The 21,705-nt window shown below is 40.2% G+C and overlaps 1 protein-coding gene across 6 annotated transcripts in view; it reads left to right on the top strand.

The window, feature by feature from the left end:
- HDAC8 (histone deacetylase 8) overlaps positions 1-21,705 on the top strand; it is a 225,920-nt gene that overhangs the window by 63,268 nt on the left and 140,947 nt on the right. For 5 of the 6 annotated variants that reach the window (XM_082716195.1, XM_082716193.1, XM_082716196.1 and 2 more), the window contains 3 exons: positions 3,541-3,653; positions 7,480-7,557; positions 8,163-8,271. In XM_082716195.1, coding sequence (XP_082572321.1) covers positions 3,541-3,653; positions 7,480-7,557; positions 8,163-8,271 — 300 coding nt within the window. Of the gene's footprint in view, positions 1-3,540; positions 3,654-4,413; positions 4,541-7,479; positions 7,558-8,162; positions 8,272-21,705 lie in introns of those variants that run through there. The other variant, XM_082716198.1, reaches the window with a different exon arrangement.

A 21,705-nucleotide genomic window follows, 5' to 3' on the forward strand; every position in this document is an offset into this window, starting at 1 on the left:
AGATTTTTAACATAAACGTAGGAGGGAATATGACCATGAAGAACCACATCTTGGGGCGCCTGGGTGGTTCAGTCAGTTAAGCAACCGTCTCTTGGTTTTGGCTCAGGTCATGTTCTCAGAGTCCTGTGATGGAGCCCACAGTGGGCTCCATTGTTAAGTGCAGTCCCTTTTCCTCTGCTCCCTGCCCCCACTGGCCTGCTCTCAGGTTCTCATTCTCCAGCTCTCTCAAACAAACAAACAAATAAATAAATATTTTTTAAAAAAAGAAAGAAAGAAAAAGAACCTCATCTCTTTCCTAAGTAAGAAGACTGCTTTCTTAAGTAATCAAGGCCATAAGAAAGGGAGCATAACCCATGTAAGTTTATTCTAGTAAGACACAAAATCTTTTTTATTGAAGAAGATTACTTAAAGAGTGAAGCAAAACCTTTGCAGCCTGTTATTGAAGATTACTTAGTGAAGCAAAACCTTTGCAACCTGTTATTAAGAGAAGACCAATAATGTAAAAAAATTATGTTTTAGCAAAGAGAAAACCAAATTCTAGTTTTGCAGCAGTATATAATATTTGATAGTGAAATTCTTTTTGGAAATCTAATAGATAAGCTCATCAAACCTTAGCCAACTTTTATCTCAACAAATAAAATTCCCTTTGTCAGTCTTCTACCATTTTCTGTATGCATACATATCCTCTATAGTACAACTTATATAAGTGACCAAAAAGAACATGTTCATTAACAGACCCAAATACATAGTTTCTCTGTAGCATGTAAAAATAAAGAAGCAAAAGCATATAAACCTAAAATTATGCTTAGAAATTAATGCATTCTCTTAGTTAGAAATGATCTAGGTATCTAAAGAATTTCCATTAATTAACTCATTTAATATCAGTCCAGAGTTTTCAGTTACTTAAAGATCTTGTAAATTATCTTCAAGCTGATGTACTACAAAACATAATTGCTGTTGCAATAAAGTTCCTTAGAATAATGACTCAATTAGGCTGAACAAATTTACATTTATCATAGTCTCAAATACTAAGTAGAAGTAATGTTAGCTCATTTAATTAGTAAACCTGTATAAATTTAGGAGGAATATACTCAAATAGAATAAAAATCTACATGTATATTATACTTAACCCTGATAAATTAGAAAAGACATAACTGATTTTAGTAAACCAAATTTATTAAATCAATCTTGTCTGCCAAAGATTTACCTAAATTATGCCAACTTGAATTCTTAAAACATTTGAGTTTGTTTCTATAGGAATATTCTTTAGGCACATTAAAAGTATTCAAAGTTTAATTTCCTTATTTTCTGGGAACTTTTGGAATATTTTATTTATCTAAGCACTTAATTCTATAATCCAGTGAGAATAGAGCTCCTTTAAGAATGTATTAGGAGGGGCGCCTGAGTGGCTCAGTAGATTAAGCCGCTGCCTTCGGCTCAGGTCATGATCTCAGTGTCCTGGGATCGAGCCCCGCATCGGGCTCGTTGCTCAGTGGGAGCCTGCTTCTCTCTCTCTCTCTCTGCCTGACTCTCCGCCGACTTGTGATCTCTCTGTCAAATAAATAAATAAAATCTTTTTTAAAAAAAAAAGAATGTATTAGGAAAATAGTACATGCAAAAAGGCCTTTCTAAATTATAGGCATCATCATTATTAATATTATCTAAGCTATTGTCATAGAGAGGATGATCAGTAACAAATAACATCTCAGAGGAAAGGTAGGGAGCCAGGAGGTTTTTAGAGACACTGGTATTCTTCTTTAGATACTGTATTATTTCTGCTTGCCTTGTTTGTTTTTTGGCTTTGTTTTCCTGTGCTTATGACTTGTCTCCCTGACTTAACTGTGGGCTCTGAGGGGGAAAGGTATGTGCTGTATTAATTTGCATTTCTCCTCTTACTCCCTCCCTCCTCTTTATTTATTTATTTTTTATTAAAGTATAATTGACATACAGTGTTCTGTTGGTTTCAGGTATATATAATAGTGTTTTAACATTTCTATATACTACAAAACGATCCCCACAATAAGTTACAATCTGTCACCATACGAAGTTATTACAATATTATTGACTGCATTCCCTATGCTGTACACTCCTCTTTTTGCCTAACAATGTCCCATCTTACCTATCCAAAAGTTATTGATGTTTCTCTTTTTTGATATGCTAAGACAGTAGACTTATAAAATGTAAGCTTTTCATGATTGGAAAACAGCATCCAGGAACTTTCAAAGTCAATATTTAACTCTTATTTACAGAGAATTTATGGGTGGCCGAATCTTTTTCTCATACTGGTTTCTTCCTGGTTGCATATCTAAGGCCAAGCTATTTTTTGCTAGGTGATCACTGAGTTCACTTTTCATGAGAAAAATCAATGTTTAGTGGTATTTTCTACCAACTTCCTGCTTGCCAATGTACATGTCTCATTGATTCAGCCTGTGAACCAGGGTATTGTTCAGAATAGAAAATGTTATTATGGAAGAGATTTCATGAAGAATTTTATGCATTCTGTAGGTACTATGAAGGTCTTACAATCTCATAGTACTGAAAATGCTATTTTAAATGATGCTTATGCTTAGAATTCTATTTCAAGTCAAATATCAGGGAGAACTTGGGGGGAAGATGGGCTGAGTATTTAAAATGTCTGTGGAAGCTGAAGAGATTGAAGCATTTAGGATGAGGCCTTAAAAATAAACTGTAATACAGTTTTGATGATAAAGAATGCTCTTTTACATTTACTCAATAAGACTTAATGGCAACTTAATAAAAAAGAGTAGGCTAATAAGAGTAGGTCACGCTTTAATAAAAGAGTAGGTTAATTTTGACAAGAGGTTAAAGTGACATGGTATCACCAATAGCGGAAAAGTTAAAGGACACCAGTGAAGTCCGCTGAAGACAATTTTAGTGAAGGAAACAGTAGCTTTAGAGGAGGCTGCTTTAGTTTTCTTGTAATATTCACATTTACCGAAAGGAAACCACATGCCACCCAGGAGGTTATGCTTTTGTACATTCTACATTCAGCTTTTATGAGCAACAAGTGCAAAAACTTACTCAAACAAGAAAGAAACAACTTCTAGGTTATGTCATAGATTCAGTACAGAGACTCCAATCTCCATCATCTTATACATCTGGCTGAGCAAGATGATCTTCAAAGCCCTTTCTAGATTCTAGCTTTCTTAAAGTCCTGTAGGTGATAATCAGCATTCATCATGATGACCCCAGGGTACCACAGGTTTTTACAATCATTCCCAAATGATTAGAGAAAAGTGCTATTTTGTCCAATATAGTTATAATATTCTAATTCTTTGAAAATCTGAGATCCTAAATTGGAAAATGTTACCAATCAACTTGAATGTGTAATTTACCCAAACACTCCATCTTCTGATCATTCTGAGCCATTTTACTCTGTAATCTGTGTAGGTAGATTTTTGTTTTTCTTAAAAGAAGGGGGAATTGTAAGGGAATAGATCTCAAGGGTTAGATCCTTGGCTGTAAAGACTCCCTTGGATTGCTTTTGGCTCTTGGCTATAGCAACTTGTTTTCTTACAGAGATGAAGCATCTGGTTTTTGTTATCTCAATGATGCTGTCCTGGGAATATTACGATTGCGACGGAAATTTGACCGTATTCTCTATGTGGATTTGGATCTGCACCATGGAGATGGTAAGCCCTTCACTTTCAAAGGTGCTTTGCTGCTAGGACAGAAGGTTTTTATCAGTAAAGCTGCTTCTAGGCGACTGGTAAAAGGAGAAATGCCTGTTGCAATTGAAATTTTTCTAATTGAGAATCCTAATGTAGGTAGAAGAAAGATTCTTCTAACTAATGTAATTCCTCCTATGCTGACCAAGATGCTTTAGAATACCAGATTCCTATGATTTCCCCTCCCTTCTCTTCCACCAGCAAATTTCTCCAGTAGAGAACGTTAAGAAGTGGGAATCTTGTCCACTGTATACTCAGTGCTCAGTAACCTGCCTCAGGCCCTTTGCATAGATTCTAAGTGAAATTGGCAGCTACAGCTGACAGTCTCGTTCCTTCTTAAGATTGAACGAGTGTATGATAGACTAACACTCTGAATTTTTCACCAGCAGGAATATCAACTCATGCAGTGAACAGAATCTGTGCCACTTTCTTTGTAATGTCAAAATATTTAGTGCTGCCCAAACTCAGGGCATCTCCTGTAACTTTTAACAGTAGCAGAATCTTGACTTGCCTCAGACCATTAATGGCCCCTTAGAAGATTCCACCAGAAGGGTGTAACCCAAGCCCTCCTATGTACTTTCCATCTAGAATGTAGAGCTTCAGGGACAGTTACCCACTTGCTGTTTCTTTAATAAATCCTGTGTGTGACCCATGTTTCCATTGACCTAGGAACACTTATCTGGTAAAATTAATTAAGGATATTCCCTCCTCTCCCCCACACCAGTGATTGCTGCTTCCCTGTTTCCAGGGATTTTTGGAGACAAACTAACATAATCAAGGCATAAGTGAGGAAAAGAATAGTATATGACAGAGGATAGGATCAGCTCTCCTGCCAAAACAGAAAAAGAAGGAAGAAATTGTGGGGGAGACCTCCCCAAGGAGTTCATCTAGATGGATGCTACCATGGAATGGTGACAGAAAATTAAAGGTAACAGAGAAAAGAGTTAAAACAACCAACATACTACTCTGAGAACCATGCCCATTGAATATCTGAATACTCAGCCAACACCAAACACAGCCTTGCTCAAAAACCTTCAGAGGCTCCTTATTGCCTATAATAAGGGTAACATTTGGCCCATGGCTTGTTTTTGTATGGCCTGCAATTTAAGAACTTTATCTTATTTTATTTTATTTTAAATTTTTTACATTCTTACAAGGTCATAAAGGAAAAAAAAGCAATCAAGGCCATGAAGCCTTGGCAAAGCCTAAAATATTTGCCATGTAGCCCCTTGGTTGGCCAACCCTTGGCCTGTAGCACTGGTTCTCAAACTCACATATGTAGCATGGTGACACCGGGAAGCTCGTTTTAAAATGCAGATTCCTGGACCACGTCCACCAAATACTCAGATTCAGTAGGTCTGGTTACGAAACGCAAGAAGCTACATTTTAGCCACAGTCCAGCTGGTCCACAGGCCACACTTTAAAAAGCAATGCTCCTTGAGGTAAAGTCCACACTTTTTGCCCTGTCTTTTGAGGCCTGCCTGAAAGAGACCTTGCCTCTTCTCTCCAGTCTTCTCACTCACTACCTGCTGTCCAGGCTGCTCCACTCAGTGATCCCCAGACAGGTCTAGTGCTCCTGCCCCCATCCCTGACTTTGCATTATTCTTTCCTAACTTAGTTTTGCTTTTTTCTCCAAGTTCTCTCCAGGAGCTCAAGTTCCAACAGTAGCACAATTGCCCTAACTACTCCAGCCCGAGAAAGTTCTCTCCCCTCCTCAAGTCCTGTATTGTTTATATCGCTGATTTGCTATTTAATTATATATTGTCTTGTATTGTTAGTTAAATCTTTAATGTGTCTATGTCTTCTCCTCCCATAGAAACTTTCAGTTCCTCCAGAGCAGAGATCAAGTTGTTTACTTCTTTCTGTCCTGCACAATGGCTTGAACAAACAGAACTATGCATATAGCAGTGGTTCAGTAAAATATTTGTTGAATGAATGAATGAGTATGAAATTCAAACTATTAGTATCAGAGCTCAAGAATAGAATCAACTCTGTTGAACCACGTAAGAATGAAATGACTGTCACCTGAAACCGTTCTTTCCATTTGCAATGTTATTTCTACACCATTTAGAGTTTCCTGTTTTAGCCAACTTTTATGGTGTGTTTCATTTCAGTTTATTTCCCCTCTTCAGCACCTCCCTTCCAGTGACCTCTGCCCTGCCTCCAAACTCTTACACATTTGGTTTATTTTAAATCTCCCATGATTCCATAACCAGCATCCTGTGGTGGCTTCACCAGCACTCTTAGCCTGTCCTCACTCTCTTTCACCTTCTTTTGTTTACCTAACCACTGTTCTCTTTCACACCAAGCCCCATAACCCTCCACCTATCTGTCTATGACCCTTTTTAAAGTATGATTTGCTAACAATACCTAATGGCATTTCCCATGAGAGGAGATACAAAGAACTACTAAACATACGAAAAGGTCCTCAACACACTAACACTCAGAGAAATGCAAACTAAACAAGATCCTATTTTCTGCCTAAGTTTGATAATAATAGCACCCATTGCTAGTCAGGGTGTGAGAAAATGGGAACCCTCCTCATACACCACCGATAGAAGGATAAATTGGTACCACCTTTCTGGATCAAGAAATAATCAGGATTTTTATGAATTGTCCTTGTTTATACTTCAGTTTCTAAGTTAAAATGCAATTTTAATATGTTTTGTTTTGTTTTATTTTGTTTACTTAATGCCTTGTGCCTGGAGCCTTTAACTGGTTTTAACTGCCTCCCTAGGGCAAAACATAAGGCTTGGGAAATTTAAACATACCTGTGATACACAAATACAGTTACTATTTTTCTAAGGTCTCTTTGGCCTCTAATGAAGACTGAAAGCATTAAGTAAACACAGCGACAGTTTCTTTATTTGAAGTATAAAAGAGGATAGTACATGAATTTGCTAATAGTCCTTCCATTTTACAAATGGACTCTCTGAATATAGTATGACCATATGTGATTCTGGGAAGAAAGGTATGGAGGTGGGCAGTGCATTTATCTGAAATAAAGTAGTGGCTCGTAACAGTTACTTCCTTCTCCCAGGCCTCTATTCATTTTCTGCCTCTGTTTAAATGGAAAGGAGACTCCTTTCTAGAAAAGCACCCTCCCCAGCCTTCCTCCTTCAAGCTTTACAATTATAAAGGTGCTATTAAGGGAGGAGCCAGGACTGTTAGCCTTCCATGTTTTGGCAAGAAAGAGGTACTCCAAGCTGCTTATACTTTGGGTGAACTGCATTTATAGCCAAATCTGTATCACAGAGAAGCACTTTATCATTAGGTTTTCACTACATGATGCCTACTGTTTGTATTGGTCAGATTTTTCAAAGGATTGCCACATTGTACTTCTTTGGGGGGGGGGGGAATCCCAAGAATTTAACTAGAACCACTGAAACAAAACAAAACATAAAACTTCCAAGATGGTGCCAGTTCCCTCTATTCAGCTCTATTGATAATGCTTCAATTCTGAGCTCAAGCCTTCCACACCTTTTAGAAGAGGTTGTCTAAGGGAGCCTGGACATCCTGTTGCTTGGAAAGGGCAAGTCCAATTACAACTTGCCATGCATTTGAAAAGGAACCCCAAAACTTCCCTTGGGGCCAGAGTTCTACCTCATCCTGTAACAACAGAGATCAAAGACTGAAGGGTCTTGTTCCTTTTACTCCTCAGCTTGTTAGCTTTATTATTGCTATCCTCTCTCTTACTTTCCACAGCTGCTTCCTAGCATTTCAGTTGTCGCAAACCGGGAGTTGCATATATAAAGTGATTCTTCTGCTGTTTTTTTTCCCCCTCTGATAGGTGTAGAAGATGCCTTCAGTTTCACCTCCAAAGTCATGACAGTGTCCCTGCACAAATTCTCCCCGGGATTTTTCCCAGGCAAGTAATCTGGTATTACATTTGAAGTATTACATTTGAAGAAGAAATGCTGCAGCTCTTCTCTGCATCCTTATGTTTTGTATTTGGAGAGTTCCGTACCAGTGGTACTTTATTGATGTTACTCTGTGCAGAATTTTAACACAGGTCCTTTCGGGTGACAGTGATAGGAATGTAATACTGTTTCTTTTTTCAGGTGCCTTTTATGGACTGTCAACAGACAGCTCACTTACACTTACTGTCCTATCAGATACCCTGTGTAACTCCTAACATCCTGATAAGTGCAATGACATACTAATATTAGATCAGTCCAAGACATATGGAAAACCAAGCAAAGGAGTGCATCTTTTTCTGTTATTTAATTTGATCTAGCCAAGTGGAAACTAAGGTTTTTCCATTTTCTTATGGTGTTCCTCTTTCCCCAACATTGTTTACAACAGCTACGTCTCTGAATTATTTGTCTTAATTTCATTTCCTTAGAAACATCATGAATTCAGGACCATTCTTCTACTTGACCTTTTATTGTCCTGGACTCCTGCCAGAGAATCCTTCCAGTTTTCTAATGCTTGTGCCCTTAAAACCGCTCCTGATGCTCCTCTCTTTCACAGGAACAGGTGACGTGTCTGATGTTGGCCTAGGGAAGGGACGGTACTACAGTGTAAACGTACCCATTCAAGATGGCATACAGGACGAGAAGTATTACCACATCTGTGAAAGGTACAGTAGTAGCACTGAGCCAGTAACAAGTGCATCACATTTCTTTAGGATGAAAGGGCCCCCAATCTCACAGCATTCTTGTCTTCAAGGAAGAGTTTGGGGGGGGGAAGCACCACGGTATACCTATGTAGCTTTTGTACACTGCTCATTATACTTCATCGATCAGGTTGCCATTCCTTGTTTAGGAGAGCTGAGTGGAACAGAGCCACACTCTTGGTTTGCTCTGACTTGCTGCCCCATCTGCTCTCCCAAGAGCAGAGCTTCCAAGCTGGCCTGGGTTATCTCCTGTCTGCTACTTTCTTAGCTAAAACCTGCATGTATGTCATTTCATTAGCCTGGCAGTGTTCATTTCCGCTTCCCATTATGGAGATCTGCTTGCATCCACTGGTGTGAATATTAGAAAGTTCTTCGTTATGTGTTCTTGAGTTCTATCCTTTGTGTTACAGTTGGGGTTAGAAATCTGTCCTTTTTACACTGTGGTTAAGGTTCAAAGTATTCTTGAGTTCTATTCTTTGTGTTACAGTTGAAGTCAGAAATCTGTTCTTTTTACACTGTGGTTAGGGATCAAATTACAGCCACTTGTAGGCAGTTTGGTATAGACCATTGGGGCTGAAAAGCCCTACAGAACGGGGAAGGGGGAGTGGGTAAACTCATATTCATAAAAATTGCGATTGGCCAGTACAAATTCACTGCTGACATTGTCAGGAGAGAAAGTATAGGTCTGACTAGAAGTCAGCAAGTCAGTATTACTTAAGGTAAGTAATGGGGATGGAGGTGCTTTTGATTCCTACCCCACTCAGCTCAGATTTCTCCCACCCTCTGGTGGAAACAGGGGCTTCCCAAAGGAGCCTGCGCTGGCCATCATCACCAGCAGTTGTAAAACAAAGCAGAAGTATTAAAAAATAAAAACTGTATGCTTCAAAGGTGCCTCTTAGTTCAAGGGATTTGGCAAGCCAAGCCATCAAGCAGCAGCTCTAGCCTCTTCATGATTTTGATCATGTCTCCTGGCTACCTCTGTATTGTCAGACTGAAAAGGCCTTTATTTTTGGAGCCTGCCATTGATGGTTTTAATTGCCTTTCTTTGTTCCCCTCGGGCTCTGTTCTGTCCTTCTTGAGATGTGCAGATCAGAGCTGCTTTATGTAACTTCACCAATGAAGATATCCTGTGGTGCTGTGTAAAAGGAGAATTATTTTGTTTTTCTTGTAATCCCCTTCTTGTGAGTGTTCAACACTTTGCTATCCTTTTTTCACCATAGCAAGAAACTCGGTTTTTCTCTTCAGTGCTGTCTGTGTCCATGGGGTTTCCTAGAGCTTGCTAGTTCCTAGGCCTTAAATGAAAAGTCAGCACCCACCATACTGCAGGGAGAGTTTGTAGTATCTGGCCTTCCCTAAATAGATTACCTTACACGTGCCCCTATTGAAGCCCATCTGCCAATCATAAAACCTCTTGAGATCTACCTTTAGCCCCCCCATCAGTCTGGCATTTCACTACCTAGAAGAGCTGGGGAGTGTCCACTCCCAAGGAAATCTCCTACTCACCCTCCTTCCGTGAGCATGACCTGGGGAGTGTCCACTCCCAAGGAAATCTCCTACTCACCCTCCTTCCGTGAGCATAATGTCTGTTGCTCCCTTATATTTTCTCTTTCTCTAAACCAGTTCCTACTACAGGATAAAAAAAATGTTTAATCCCATAGTAATTCCTGTTTTAATATAGCCTCAGTATCAGACTTAATTAGAAGCATTTAAAAAATGAATTTAGGGGGGCACCTGGGTGGCTCAGTCATTAAGCATCTGCCTTCAGCTCAGGTCATGATTCCCAGGGTCCTGGAATCGAGCCCCACATTGGGGCTCCCTGTTCCACAGAGAGCCTGCTCTTCCCTTTCCCATTATCCCTGCTTGTGTTCCCTCTCTCACTGTGTCTGTCCCTGTGAAATAAATAAATAAAATCCTTTTTTTAAAAAGTGAATTTAGGGGCGCCTGGGTGGCTCAGTGGGTTAAGCCACTGCCTTCAGCTCAGGTCATGATCTCAGGGTCCTGGGATCGAGTCCCGCATCGGGCTCTCTGCTCAGCGGGGAGCCTGCTTCCTCCTCTCTCTGCCTGCCTCTCTGCCTACTTGTGATCTCTCTCTGTCAAATAAATAAATAAAATCTTTTAAAAAAAAAAAGTGAATTTAGGGGCACCCAGGTGGCTCAGATGGCTGAGCATTTGCCTTCAGCTCAGGACATGATCCCAGGGGCCTGGGATCGAGCCCCACGTTGGGGTCCCTGCTCGTTGGGGAACCTGGTTCTCCCTCTCCCTCTGCCATTCCCTCTACTTGTGTTCTCGGGCTGTCTTTCTCTCTCTCTCTCTCTCTCTCTCTGTCTCTATCTCTGTCAAATGAATAAATAAAATCTTTTAAAAATAAATAATAAATAAAAAATAAGCGAATTTAGCCCCAAAGAAAAGATCCATGGAAGATCACATATGACTTCCCTTTATAGAAACCATCTTGCTGCCCCCACCGTAGTGTATGGGAGGCCAGCACTGACTAAACATTCTTCCACCTTGCTTCCTAAAGTACCAGACACTCATCACCTTATGGTTCCCAGGGCCCCTTTTGCCTCGTGGAGGCACACCACCAATCTACACACTGATCATCCAGGATAACAGGTTCCGGGTTTTCATTAGAGGTACAATAATTGTCCCCTTTGATTTCTTTCAGAAGTCAAGTGTGCTCAGGGCGTTATGTGAAGGCAGCTCTGATTCCAACGGTGCCAAGAAGGCTTCCTGACCCAAACATCTCTCCCATCTGTCGCCTGAAATTCCTTTAACAGGAAATGCACTTTTATTCTACAATGAGAGATAGGCCTTAAAATGGAATTTTGCCACAACCCCTCCTCCTAACCTTCACTCTGCCAGAGATGTATGCTCTCTTGATAGCAGATTTTGAAAGGGTTAGAGCACGAGCACTCTGAGCGTTCAGAGGAGGAGGAACTGGGTTAGTGGAGCAGTAGAGGGAAAGAGGCACAGAAAAAAAAAAACACTCTTTGCCAACTAAGTGGTTTTATAGAGGTTCAGCCCTGGTAACTATATCACTTAGCTCATCATTCTGTTTTTGACTACTTGTAGCTTGCTGCTGGGAAGCAGAGTCTCTTGCCCTTTTTCTACTATGACCTCTGACCCATCTGCCTACCTCAAAAGATAGAGTCAACATAGAATGGCTTACTCATGTTTAAAAAAAAAAGTCACGTAGTATATCTGCTATCTCCATTTAATCCTTTATGTTCCATGAGCCCACTGATTTTCTGGCTTGCTCCTTACCTGTGATAAAATAAAAGATCTCTTATTGCTGGTTCACTTAAAAGATGCTCTAATTTTCGTTTGCCATTCAATTTCTAGTTTGCTCCTGAACTGCCGCTCCCTGTGGGATTCATGAGCCCTTTTGTCTTTCCTATCCTTTCTTCCTGTGTGGCTTTTTCCTCTGCCATAGCCTCCTTTGACTTTGTTAGCTAGTCTGACTTAATGATTTCATCTTAAGGTTGAGCACACCCTCTTTTTTTGAAGATCTTATTTATCTGAGAGAAAGAGGGAGGGGAGAGAGCACAGGTGGGAAGAGGGGCAGAAGGAGAGAGAAGCAGACTTCCCGCAGAGCAAGGAGCCTTCCATGGGGGTGGGGCTTGATCCCAGGACCCTGGAATCGTGACCTGAGCCCCTGAGCCGAAGGCTGACGCTTAACCCACTGAGCCACCCAGGTGCCCCCAGGCACACCCTCTTAATTTAAAAAAAAAGGGGGAGGGGGCTTAGGGTTTCTTTTTTTTAATAGACAAGATAAGGAATCTACAGGGATATTTTCAGCACCAAAAGACCTTGAATTCCATCTTATGTAAAAGATCATCTTAGAGATACCTAGGTCATTCAACACTCATTTGGAAGGGTGAGGGTCACTGATTCCCAAAAATCTTCCCATAATTTTCATGGGAGCTACTAGAGTTGGTATTATAAGCAGAAGCCTGTTTTAACTAACATAAAAGAATATTAACATCATTCTTGTAAGCACACCTCCTTCAAATAGAAGCTATGGTCCCAGCAGAGAGACAATGGTTATATTCTTGATTTACATGAAAGCCCACTCCCCCTCCTTGACCACATGAACACATACACACAAAGTTTGATGGGTAAAGAAGGCTGATTTGCTAAAGGGAGGGTTTTGCTGGTTTCCAAACTATGTCATCTGAAAGATGAAATACTGCTCTATGTTTAACTTGTTCTTGCTTTCTAACTGTATCTGAATGCAATGTGAGATAGTCTTTTTTTTTTTTTTAAAGATTTTATTTATTTATTTGACAGACAGGGATCACAAGTAGGCAGAGAGGCAGGCAGAGAGAGAGGAGGAAGCAGGCTCCCTGCTGAGCAGAGAGCCCAATGTGGTGCTCCATCCCAGGACCCTGGGACTATGACCTGAGCCGAAGGCAGAGGCTTTAACCCACTGAGCCACACGGGCACCCCTGAGATAGTCTTATTCATGTTTAAGCTATTACCCAAAGCACTGCTTTGATGATGTTGGGAGCATTTGTAGTTGAGGACTACGGGACACAAGGATACTGATGCGTACTTCCTTGCTGTGGGTTCTAGAGAGGTTTTGATCTGAAACCTCAAATCTTGCAAAATGACCAAACTACTTGCTTACTGTGAACTATTATGACATATGTGTGGTTTGAAAAAGAAATTCAGGGCTGTACTTAAGCTTTTTAGTTTTTATCCTACCTGTCATTTTATAGCCCCAATAGCCAGAAAACATCCTTTATTAAATATCCAATTAGTATATAACTCATAGGAAAGCTATATATCTGTACATATATAGATATACACATATATATGTATCTATGTGGTGTGTATGGATACAAAATATATTGAAGTAGACAATTCAACATTTTGGAAAAAACACCCTCACATTTTATTAAGAATATTCAACTGTTAACTTGGTAAGATAATTAAGTACAGCCACCGCATAAATATTTCACCAAAAGGAAAACACACTGTTAAAGAAACTTCACAATGAATAGGACTAAGGAGAGGCTCTGTTAAACAGGACTTTTCACGAGAGCAGTCTTTATATCCACATATGCAAAACTTTGCTAGTGAGAGCTATCAACCCAACCAAGGAAATGATCTTATCCTGCTGAACTAAGTTTCCTAACAATAGTTTCTTAAAGTAAAAATCTACCTGTATTCGGTCCTTGGCCTGTCTACCTTGAGTCCTGTGGCTTTTACATTCTATAGCTTCCCCCTCAATGACCACTAACCTAAAAAAAAAAGTCAAGATCCCAGAAGTGGAAAAAAAAAAACTTATTATTTTTGCCTCCTTTCTTTTATGGGAGAAAAATTATACTACTTTGTTGTAAATAATTTTTTATAGCTCTTCAACTGCTAAATGCAAATGTTAATTCTACTGTGCATGGGCCAACCAGAGTAGACTACCCAGAAAGAACTTGTTCTCTAGGACAGCGACAAGCTCATTAAAGGAAGAGCTCATTTAAGCCTAAGTTTTTATTCCTTTGGGGAATTCCTTTTGTCCATCTGTATGGAGCTCCAGTGTTATCCAACAAGGAAGAGAAGACACCATCACTAATTCTTAAGATAATGTCTCAGTAGTATATGTTTATGGTGTGAGCCAAAATTCACCTCTCTGAAGCCACTCCGACCTCGCTACAAAAAGAACTGAGCATCTCAAGTCACCTTATAAGATTTTTAAAACATTAACAAAAATAAAGTGGGGAGCTACCACGCAAGTAGGGGGTTTGTGTAACTTTAAGTATAATTACACTGTTTTATTCATTCATTCAGCAAATATTTATTGAGCATCTGCTTTATGCCGGCACTGTATCTGGGTACTGACTGTGGTAAACAAGATGGATTAGGCTCCCACCCTGGAGCTTAGCTCCAAGGGAGCGCTTGCCTGTGTCAGGAATTGCACTGAACATTTATTTGATCCTTCTCACTTGATCCTTATGACAGCATATAATCTAGAGTGCCTACAAAGGTAGGTAATCTGATTCCCATTTTACAAATGAGAAAACTATAGCTTAGAAAAATTGATTAGCTTCAGGTCATACAACTAGTAAGTGGTGAAGCCAGAGTTTAAATCCACATCTGTCTGCCTGCTAACCATCAGCTACCCTGTCCCCAAAGTGTCACCTAGAATTATGAATTTTTTTCACAAGGAAAAAAATACCATCCCCAAGACTTCTTGGAAAATTTTATCTCGGGGGATTACAGAAAACCCCTTATAAAAAAACCCATTTGGGTTTATGCATATGAGCCACATGATTTATTGTATACATAATCCATCGTATTTATGTTCGTGCAAGTGTGACTTGGAGTTTGGGGGGTGGGAAATAGAATCTCCTAATACTGAGGAATTCATTTGTAATTTTATGGATAGAAAATAAGAATAACTATTGCCAGATTTTACTTCTTGTGTTAAAATTCCTAATTACTATTCCTAATTTAAATTCCTAAAGTTTGGAAACGTGGAGATTCTGTAAATCTGCTTTTTCCTTTATTTTCAATGGAGGAAATCCTGACTTTCTATTTTAGAAAGTAAATAGTATTACATGGCATTTCATGTGTGTTTTTTTAAATTGGTACTGCTAAAGATTTTTAACATGATGCATTTTTGCAACTGTAGGCCTAATTTATATCATCTCTTGATCCTGGCAGAAGGCTGTGTCTACATGCAGAGTAGAGATTCTTTATCCGTGCTATAAGCCATTCATCCACTACCAATGGAATAAAATGAGAACCGAGGGACATCACGAAAGGACATTTAAGTGAAATGTTTCCATTCACTGTTGACTTTTGATGTTAATATTTAAAGAAGAGATGTTTTAATGATGATAGGTTTTTCTTTCACTGTAATGATAAATCATCTAGAATTCATCTTTGACTTGGGACTCCAAACTCCTTATCATTCAATTTTACAATCAGGTAAATAGATCATTGGTGAAAGAGAACCCAACAAGTATAGCCTACTGCTCTGGTCTTGGTGATGTGCAAAAGCAATACAAGTACATGTTCACACATAAATATTTTAAGCATGACAAATATTTTGAAATTCTCTTTCAGTTGATGAGAAGAGAAGAGTCCTCTAGAAATTTGCATTTAAGAACAAATATCCAGATAACTGTACTTACATTTTGATCACAATCTGAGAGTTGGTCAGAATTCTTTATATACTTTTTCTCCCCTTCTTCAGCTGGGTCATGGCTACACCACGGGATCATGCCTAGCTCACTTTGGCCCAGTGATAAAGGCAACAGAATCTGCTAATTCATTTTCTAAGCCTCACCCTTTGAACTCAGCCTGCTATAAGATATTTGTATTAAATGCTTTTGTTCTATTTGGTAAGCTTCTGTCCTGCCTCTATGTGGTATGGCAGATGCAAAATTGCCTATTGTTTCTGGAAGATGGATGACTCAGACATTAATTAAATTTGCTGTTAATGTTAGCCACAGGTGTAAATGAGGCCAAAATGGGCCATTCATTTATTATTCCTAGTTTGATGTTTCTTTTAAAATATTACATTCAAAAGATATTAACTGCCTATGAATATGGGATAATTTGGAGGGAGGATGCTGAGCTCAATTATCTATATTGTCCTGTACCCTCTGTCAGTGAGCTCACCCTGCCTGTCCCTAGTACTTAGTTAGGGTTGCAGTGAAGAACTGTTTTTTTCCTCCAATCTCTGATCCTTTGAGCTTCAAATTCAGGTGGTTAGGGACCCCTGGATGGCTCAGTCGGTGAAGTATCTGCCTCTGGCTCAGGTCATGATCCCAGGGTCCTGGGATCAAGTCCCACCTTGGGCTGCTTGCTCAGCAGGAATCTTGCTTCTCCTTCTGCCTGCCTCTCCCACCCCCTCTGCCACTTCTCTCTCTGTCTCTCTGACAGATCAATAAATAAAATCTTTAAAAAATAAATAAATATAAATAAATAAATACATACAGGTGGTTAGAGGGACAGTTCTTAGATTCTTCTCCTCTCCCTCTTGGCCAGTGTTTTTCATGACCAGGAATTCCTAAACTCCCAGGCCAAGTAAGCCCTGACACCTTGATAGGCCCCTCCTCCAGCAAACAGTCTTCACAGGTGATTTTTTTTTTTTCATTTAAGTCAAGGAGGCCAATCTCCTGGAATTCCATGCATTTGTTCTGTCAGTCCAGTGTTCACTTTTTCTTCTCTCTTCTTAGTGCTGAATGATCCCTACCCCCTGGAGAAGGTGACCTGATTCTTCCAGAGCAGTTTAATAAGTTCTGACACTAGAACATGCTCTGAAACTATCCAGAGACAGGAAGACTGTGCTCATAAATGGAAATCTTGAGAATTATACCCGTTCATGCAGGGCTGCTCTGAAAAGAATTCTAAAATTGACAAGATCTGTGCTTGACAGAACATTCTGACATCAAACTCATATTACTCCTCTCAGCTGCTATCCACCATGTACCCCCTACCCCCAACCTAGGCCTCTCCACTCCGATGTTCTCTTATCGCTGCTCTGTCCCTTCAGTCTAGCAGAGCAAAACTACCCTTTAGGCTTTGCTTTCACATGTTTTAACAGTGCCTGACATTGCTGTGCCCCCGGCAGCTGCCGGCACTGATGAGCTGCCTCAATGTATTCTGTTGACATGGACCGTACAGAGACTAAGTCAAGTTTGGTGCCCCCCCCCCGCCCCACGACAAAAAGGCCCAATGCTAAGTTGGGCTGAGCTCTGCTCTCTGTGCACTGCTACCTACTATGCTATCAGGCAAAAGGCATACCCCGTTGGACCAAAGAGCAGATTCCTCAGAAAAAGCCATACTGAACAACCAGCCATTGAGTTAACAAGCGAAAGGGTACATATGTGTGCCAGGCACTAAAGGTAACGTATTTGCCTAGAGACTACATAGTGTAGCTGAGGAGTGGGCCAGAGGGCAAGAGGTTTATGTGTGGCCAGTCCAAGCAGACGAATCCTGAAGAGAAAGGTAAGGGATGTAGCAGTAGGGTGGGGGCGGGGGGGGGAGCGGACATCTTAAATATATTAGTAATGAAAGTAGAAAAATATCTATCCCATTTAAATATAGGCATGCCCCCTGACTCAGCCTAATTAGAAGAAAGTCAGTCTGAATCATGGAATATTTTTAAATGGGTTTTTATTACTTTCAAGCACTGGACATGCTAGTAATTCAAACTAGACTAACAGCATCATACAGCACCTCAGGGAAGAAGCTTTAAGAATCATTGGTAATTAGCATATCAATTATTTGTATGTAAGTGGATGTGCACAAAGTGCACAAAAAGTTTATTCTCTTAAGTAGGACAAGCATTCCCCAGTGCAATCCTGTTTACACTATTAATTTGCTTAGCCAGCCCTTTTTGTGCCAAGATAGATGTATGTAAGACATGCTTTTTTCCTCAGGGAAGAATGAATCGCTTCCCTGTGTTTAGTCCAGTAACTAAGAAGCAAAGCGCCACTTGATTGGTTTGGGATTTCCAGGATATAGAGTTTTGAATTTGCATACAGACTAGAGAGATTTCATATGGAGAAGATCTGGCAGCCATTGCCAGAGACCCAGTTTCCCCATCTGGATCTCATTGAAGTGATCTGGATTTCATCAAGCAACAGGACACTGATCCTGAATGATCCACCAGACACTCTAACATAGGCATGTTTAAAATACATCCTGCCCCAGAAAAATAACTGTTAAAATATGATGAGTTGGAGTTATTCTGTGTGCAGTACTTCAAAGTTAAAAAAATACATTTCTTTTTAAGTCCCATGAAAACCAGGCAATATCAAGTTAATGATGAAAATCAATCCCCAAACTCTTTCTTACACACCTCATTGTGTGACGGCATTGCAGAAATTTCCAATCATCTGGGAAATGATATTTTGTTTTGATGAGCTGCACCAGGTGCTAACTATATGGCAGGATTTTGTCTTTGAATCGTAGGGAGGGCCTCCTTGGTAAAGAAGAGTGAGGGAAGAGCTAGGGGCATGTTTATTGTTAACAAATCATTATTTTCTACCTAAGTTTGAAAATCAGGGCAGTCGAACTGAAAACAACGTATCAGGTGTATGGAGCGGGTAGAAAATATGATTAGGAAATGAGAAACAGAGATACAGGCCTGTATTTCTACCCGTACGTATTAAACTACACTCTAGGTAAATTGTAAAGTCGGCAAGGCTTAGAGAGTAAAAACTAAGCACAGAGAGCGCAAGCACCAGCAGTAAATATACACACAAATGTTGCAACTACAGTTTGGAATGATTCCAGCTCTCTCCTTTCCCCCAAGGGCATCCCTATCCAGGGTCTGCAAAGGCCAAATAGCTGTTTGGCTTCCAATCTGATTTTTTGCCCAAGAAATCAGAGAAGTCGGTTTCAATTTTAATAATATATTCTCCCAACCTCTATCTAACAGAAAGGCATTTGTGTTCCTGTCCCTTCTTAAAGTGAATTTTGTGTTTGGTGAAAGGTAATAGATTGGCAGCCCTGGAAAAGGAATTACTGTATTCCTAGAACAGGTATAACCAGGCAGTGACACTATGAAATTGCTCTCTGCCTTTGGGGAACGTTAGAGTCCTGTTTGGGAAGTCACTGCTATGGTGTGCAGTGCTGAACTCAACTGTATCTCAGTGGGCTGAGAGAATTAGCATAGCACTCAAAGGGCCTGATTTCAGGCCATTCATTTACCTACTCAACATCAAGGAGTGCTTATAATGGGCCTAGTGCTGGGAGAAGACTTTTGCAAATGTTCTATCCTTTAATCCTCAGAAGAACCCTGTGAGAACCTCTTCTGGTTCTACAGAAAAGGAAACTGAGGTTCAGAGAAGTGAAGTTATTTGTCCAAGTTGCAGGGGCAGACACTTTGATGCCAAGTGCAGTGTTCTCCCTGAACCCTGTGCTGTGGAGGCCACATAGAGAATGGATGAGACATAGACCCAGATACTGTGACATAGAGTTGAATGCAGTCTGTGCTGTATGCGCAGTCCTGGTGGTGACAGAGCAGTGACAGGTCCTACCTGAGAGGAAATAAAGAGCTGTTAGTCCAGGGGCGCCTGGGTGGCTCAGTCATTAATCGTCTGCCTTCAGCTCAGGTCATGATCCCAGGGTCACAGGATGGAGCCTCGCATGGAGCTCCCTGCTCAGCAGGGAGTCTGCTGCTCCCTTTCCCTCTGCCCGCCGCTCCCCCTGCTGTGCTCTCTCTCACCCTCTGTCAGAGAAATAAATAAAAACTTTTTTTTTTTTTTAAACAAAAAGAAAAGCTGTTAGCCCATCTAGCCTTAGGATTCATATTCTTTAGGTCTTCTACCATTTTGGTTTTGTTTGAGTTTTTTCTTTGTTTATTTGTTCTAACTTAGCTCTCCAAACTAGCCTGCCTCTTCCTTACCCTACCCGCTGGCCAGTAATACTCTGCTTGCTGGGCCCTCTGACCTTTCAGAACGAAAGGAGCCAAAGAGCACTGGGGTTGAGGGAAAAGAGCACTGGATTCGAATTAGAATTAGTGTTCTAATTCTAACTCTGAGGATTCACTCTCTGCCACTGGTAAGGTCCTTTAATTCTGAATGACTCACTCTCTCCTGTGAGAATGAGAATGGTTTATTTCAAAGAGGTAAAGAGATTAAGTAATAATAAACTAAAAATAGTGCACAGCCCTTTCTGTTGCCAAGATGACATATAATTGATGAGTAGAATTACTTACTACAAGGCACATAGTAAAGAAAGAAATGCCAATTAGAATTCATGTTTCTATATAATAGACTCAGCAGTGAGAGAAAAGATGCCCATGTAAAATGCTTAAGAAACTGTATCTTGAAAATTAAAACAGCCAAGGGGATGTAAGGATTGATTGTTTGTTGGAGGTAGTAGTTAGGGGTTTGGGGGCTTGAGGATTGCTTTATTTTGTGGCTTTGGGTTTTTTGTTTTGTTTTTTGTACTGAAGATGTTAATGAAACCAGTACCACTTATCTGTTGCCAAAAGCAGAAAGAGAAACTTGTAGGAAATTAGATGTCTTCTGGATATGGCCAAGAGGCCCCAAACAAAATGGCACATCATCTTCATTACAGGGAGCTCCCCACCCCAATTCTCTGCATCCCTGAACCCTTTGTAAAAAAATATTCAGGAATCATTGAGGCATTTACCATATGCCGCATCCCCTGGCAGGTTGAGTTTTTGCAGAATGAGTCAGCAGTACCTGAGTTGAGATAGGATTGAGGGAATTTAGAGAAACTGTGCCTGTGAAAAGTTGAAGAGTTCCCATTTGGGACTTGATTAGTGATACTTTGGGCCCTTAACACAATCACCCTCTGAGTTCCATCCAATGCAATCAGTTTAAAATTTATATTATAGAAAATGTGTCACTGCTGGCAATAACTTTGCTCAGGCTGATTTGGGGAGTGAACAGCATTAGTAACAAATATTTCTCTCTTCTCTCCCTCCCCATGCTACCCTTTTTGGTTTTTCAACTTTGAGTTCCTCCTTTTTTAGACTCTGTTGAGGATGTCTCTAGAGGATGCTGAGAGTGCTTGTTGGAATACGTAAAGATGATAAGACTGGTCTAGGCTGGTTTGCAAGTTAGAAAGTCAGCAGCCTGCCCCCTCAGAAGTCTGGGTAGTATGACAAATTTGGGTTACCTGATCCTACCATCAGCATTGATTATGGGTAACTGTAACACTCTCTAGCCTCCCATTGCCCTGAGTTGAATCTTTCAGGACTTTGAGTATTTAAAAACAAACAAACCAAACCAGGTCCTGCCCTTGGTATTTAGAGGTAAAGTCGCACAAGTGAATTAACACCATAGACACTGTGATCTACCCTGATGGAATAAGAGAAGGGGGTATAGCTCTACAATTTGGTTCTCGAGCTTTCCCTTTTATGTGAAAACATCATTATTGCCATCATGCCTAGCTTTTATCCTCCTCAGGCAACCACAGCCTTCCTCAAATCAATGCCTGTAGAAACAACTGCCCCAGCTTCTCTTCCTCATTTGCATAGCCTTGTCTGAAATCCAGACTGCCGAATACTGAAGGATTAGGTTTCTCATCAAGAAACTGCATTTCAAATGAATATCATGTGTGTTTTAGGGAAGTCACTAATGTAGTGTAATGAGATGCCTGTCCGTTCTCCCCACCCCTACCCCAACCCACCTCCTTTCTGGGAAAGAGATTTTAGACTTTTCCAAAACCTTAAATTAATGATTTGCAGTGTAGCAAATAGTACAGTGGTTAGGGAAACTTTCCCAAAAGCAATCTAGAGTGATTTTTTATTTATCTAGTCACTTAATGATTATTTACTGAATGCCTACTATGTATAAGATATTGATTCCACCTGCATGGAAGTTAATGGGAACTTTAACATTATAGATACATAAAGGAATATACATATGTATTGATAATCAAACAGCTAAATAGAATAAAATGTAG

This window comes from Mustela nivalis (genome assembly GCF_964662115.1).
Source record: "Mustela nivalis genome assembly, chromosome: X".
Classification (NCBI taxonomy): Eukaryota; Metazoa; Chordata; class Mammalia; order Carnivora; family Mustelidae; genus Mustela; species Mustela nivalis.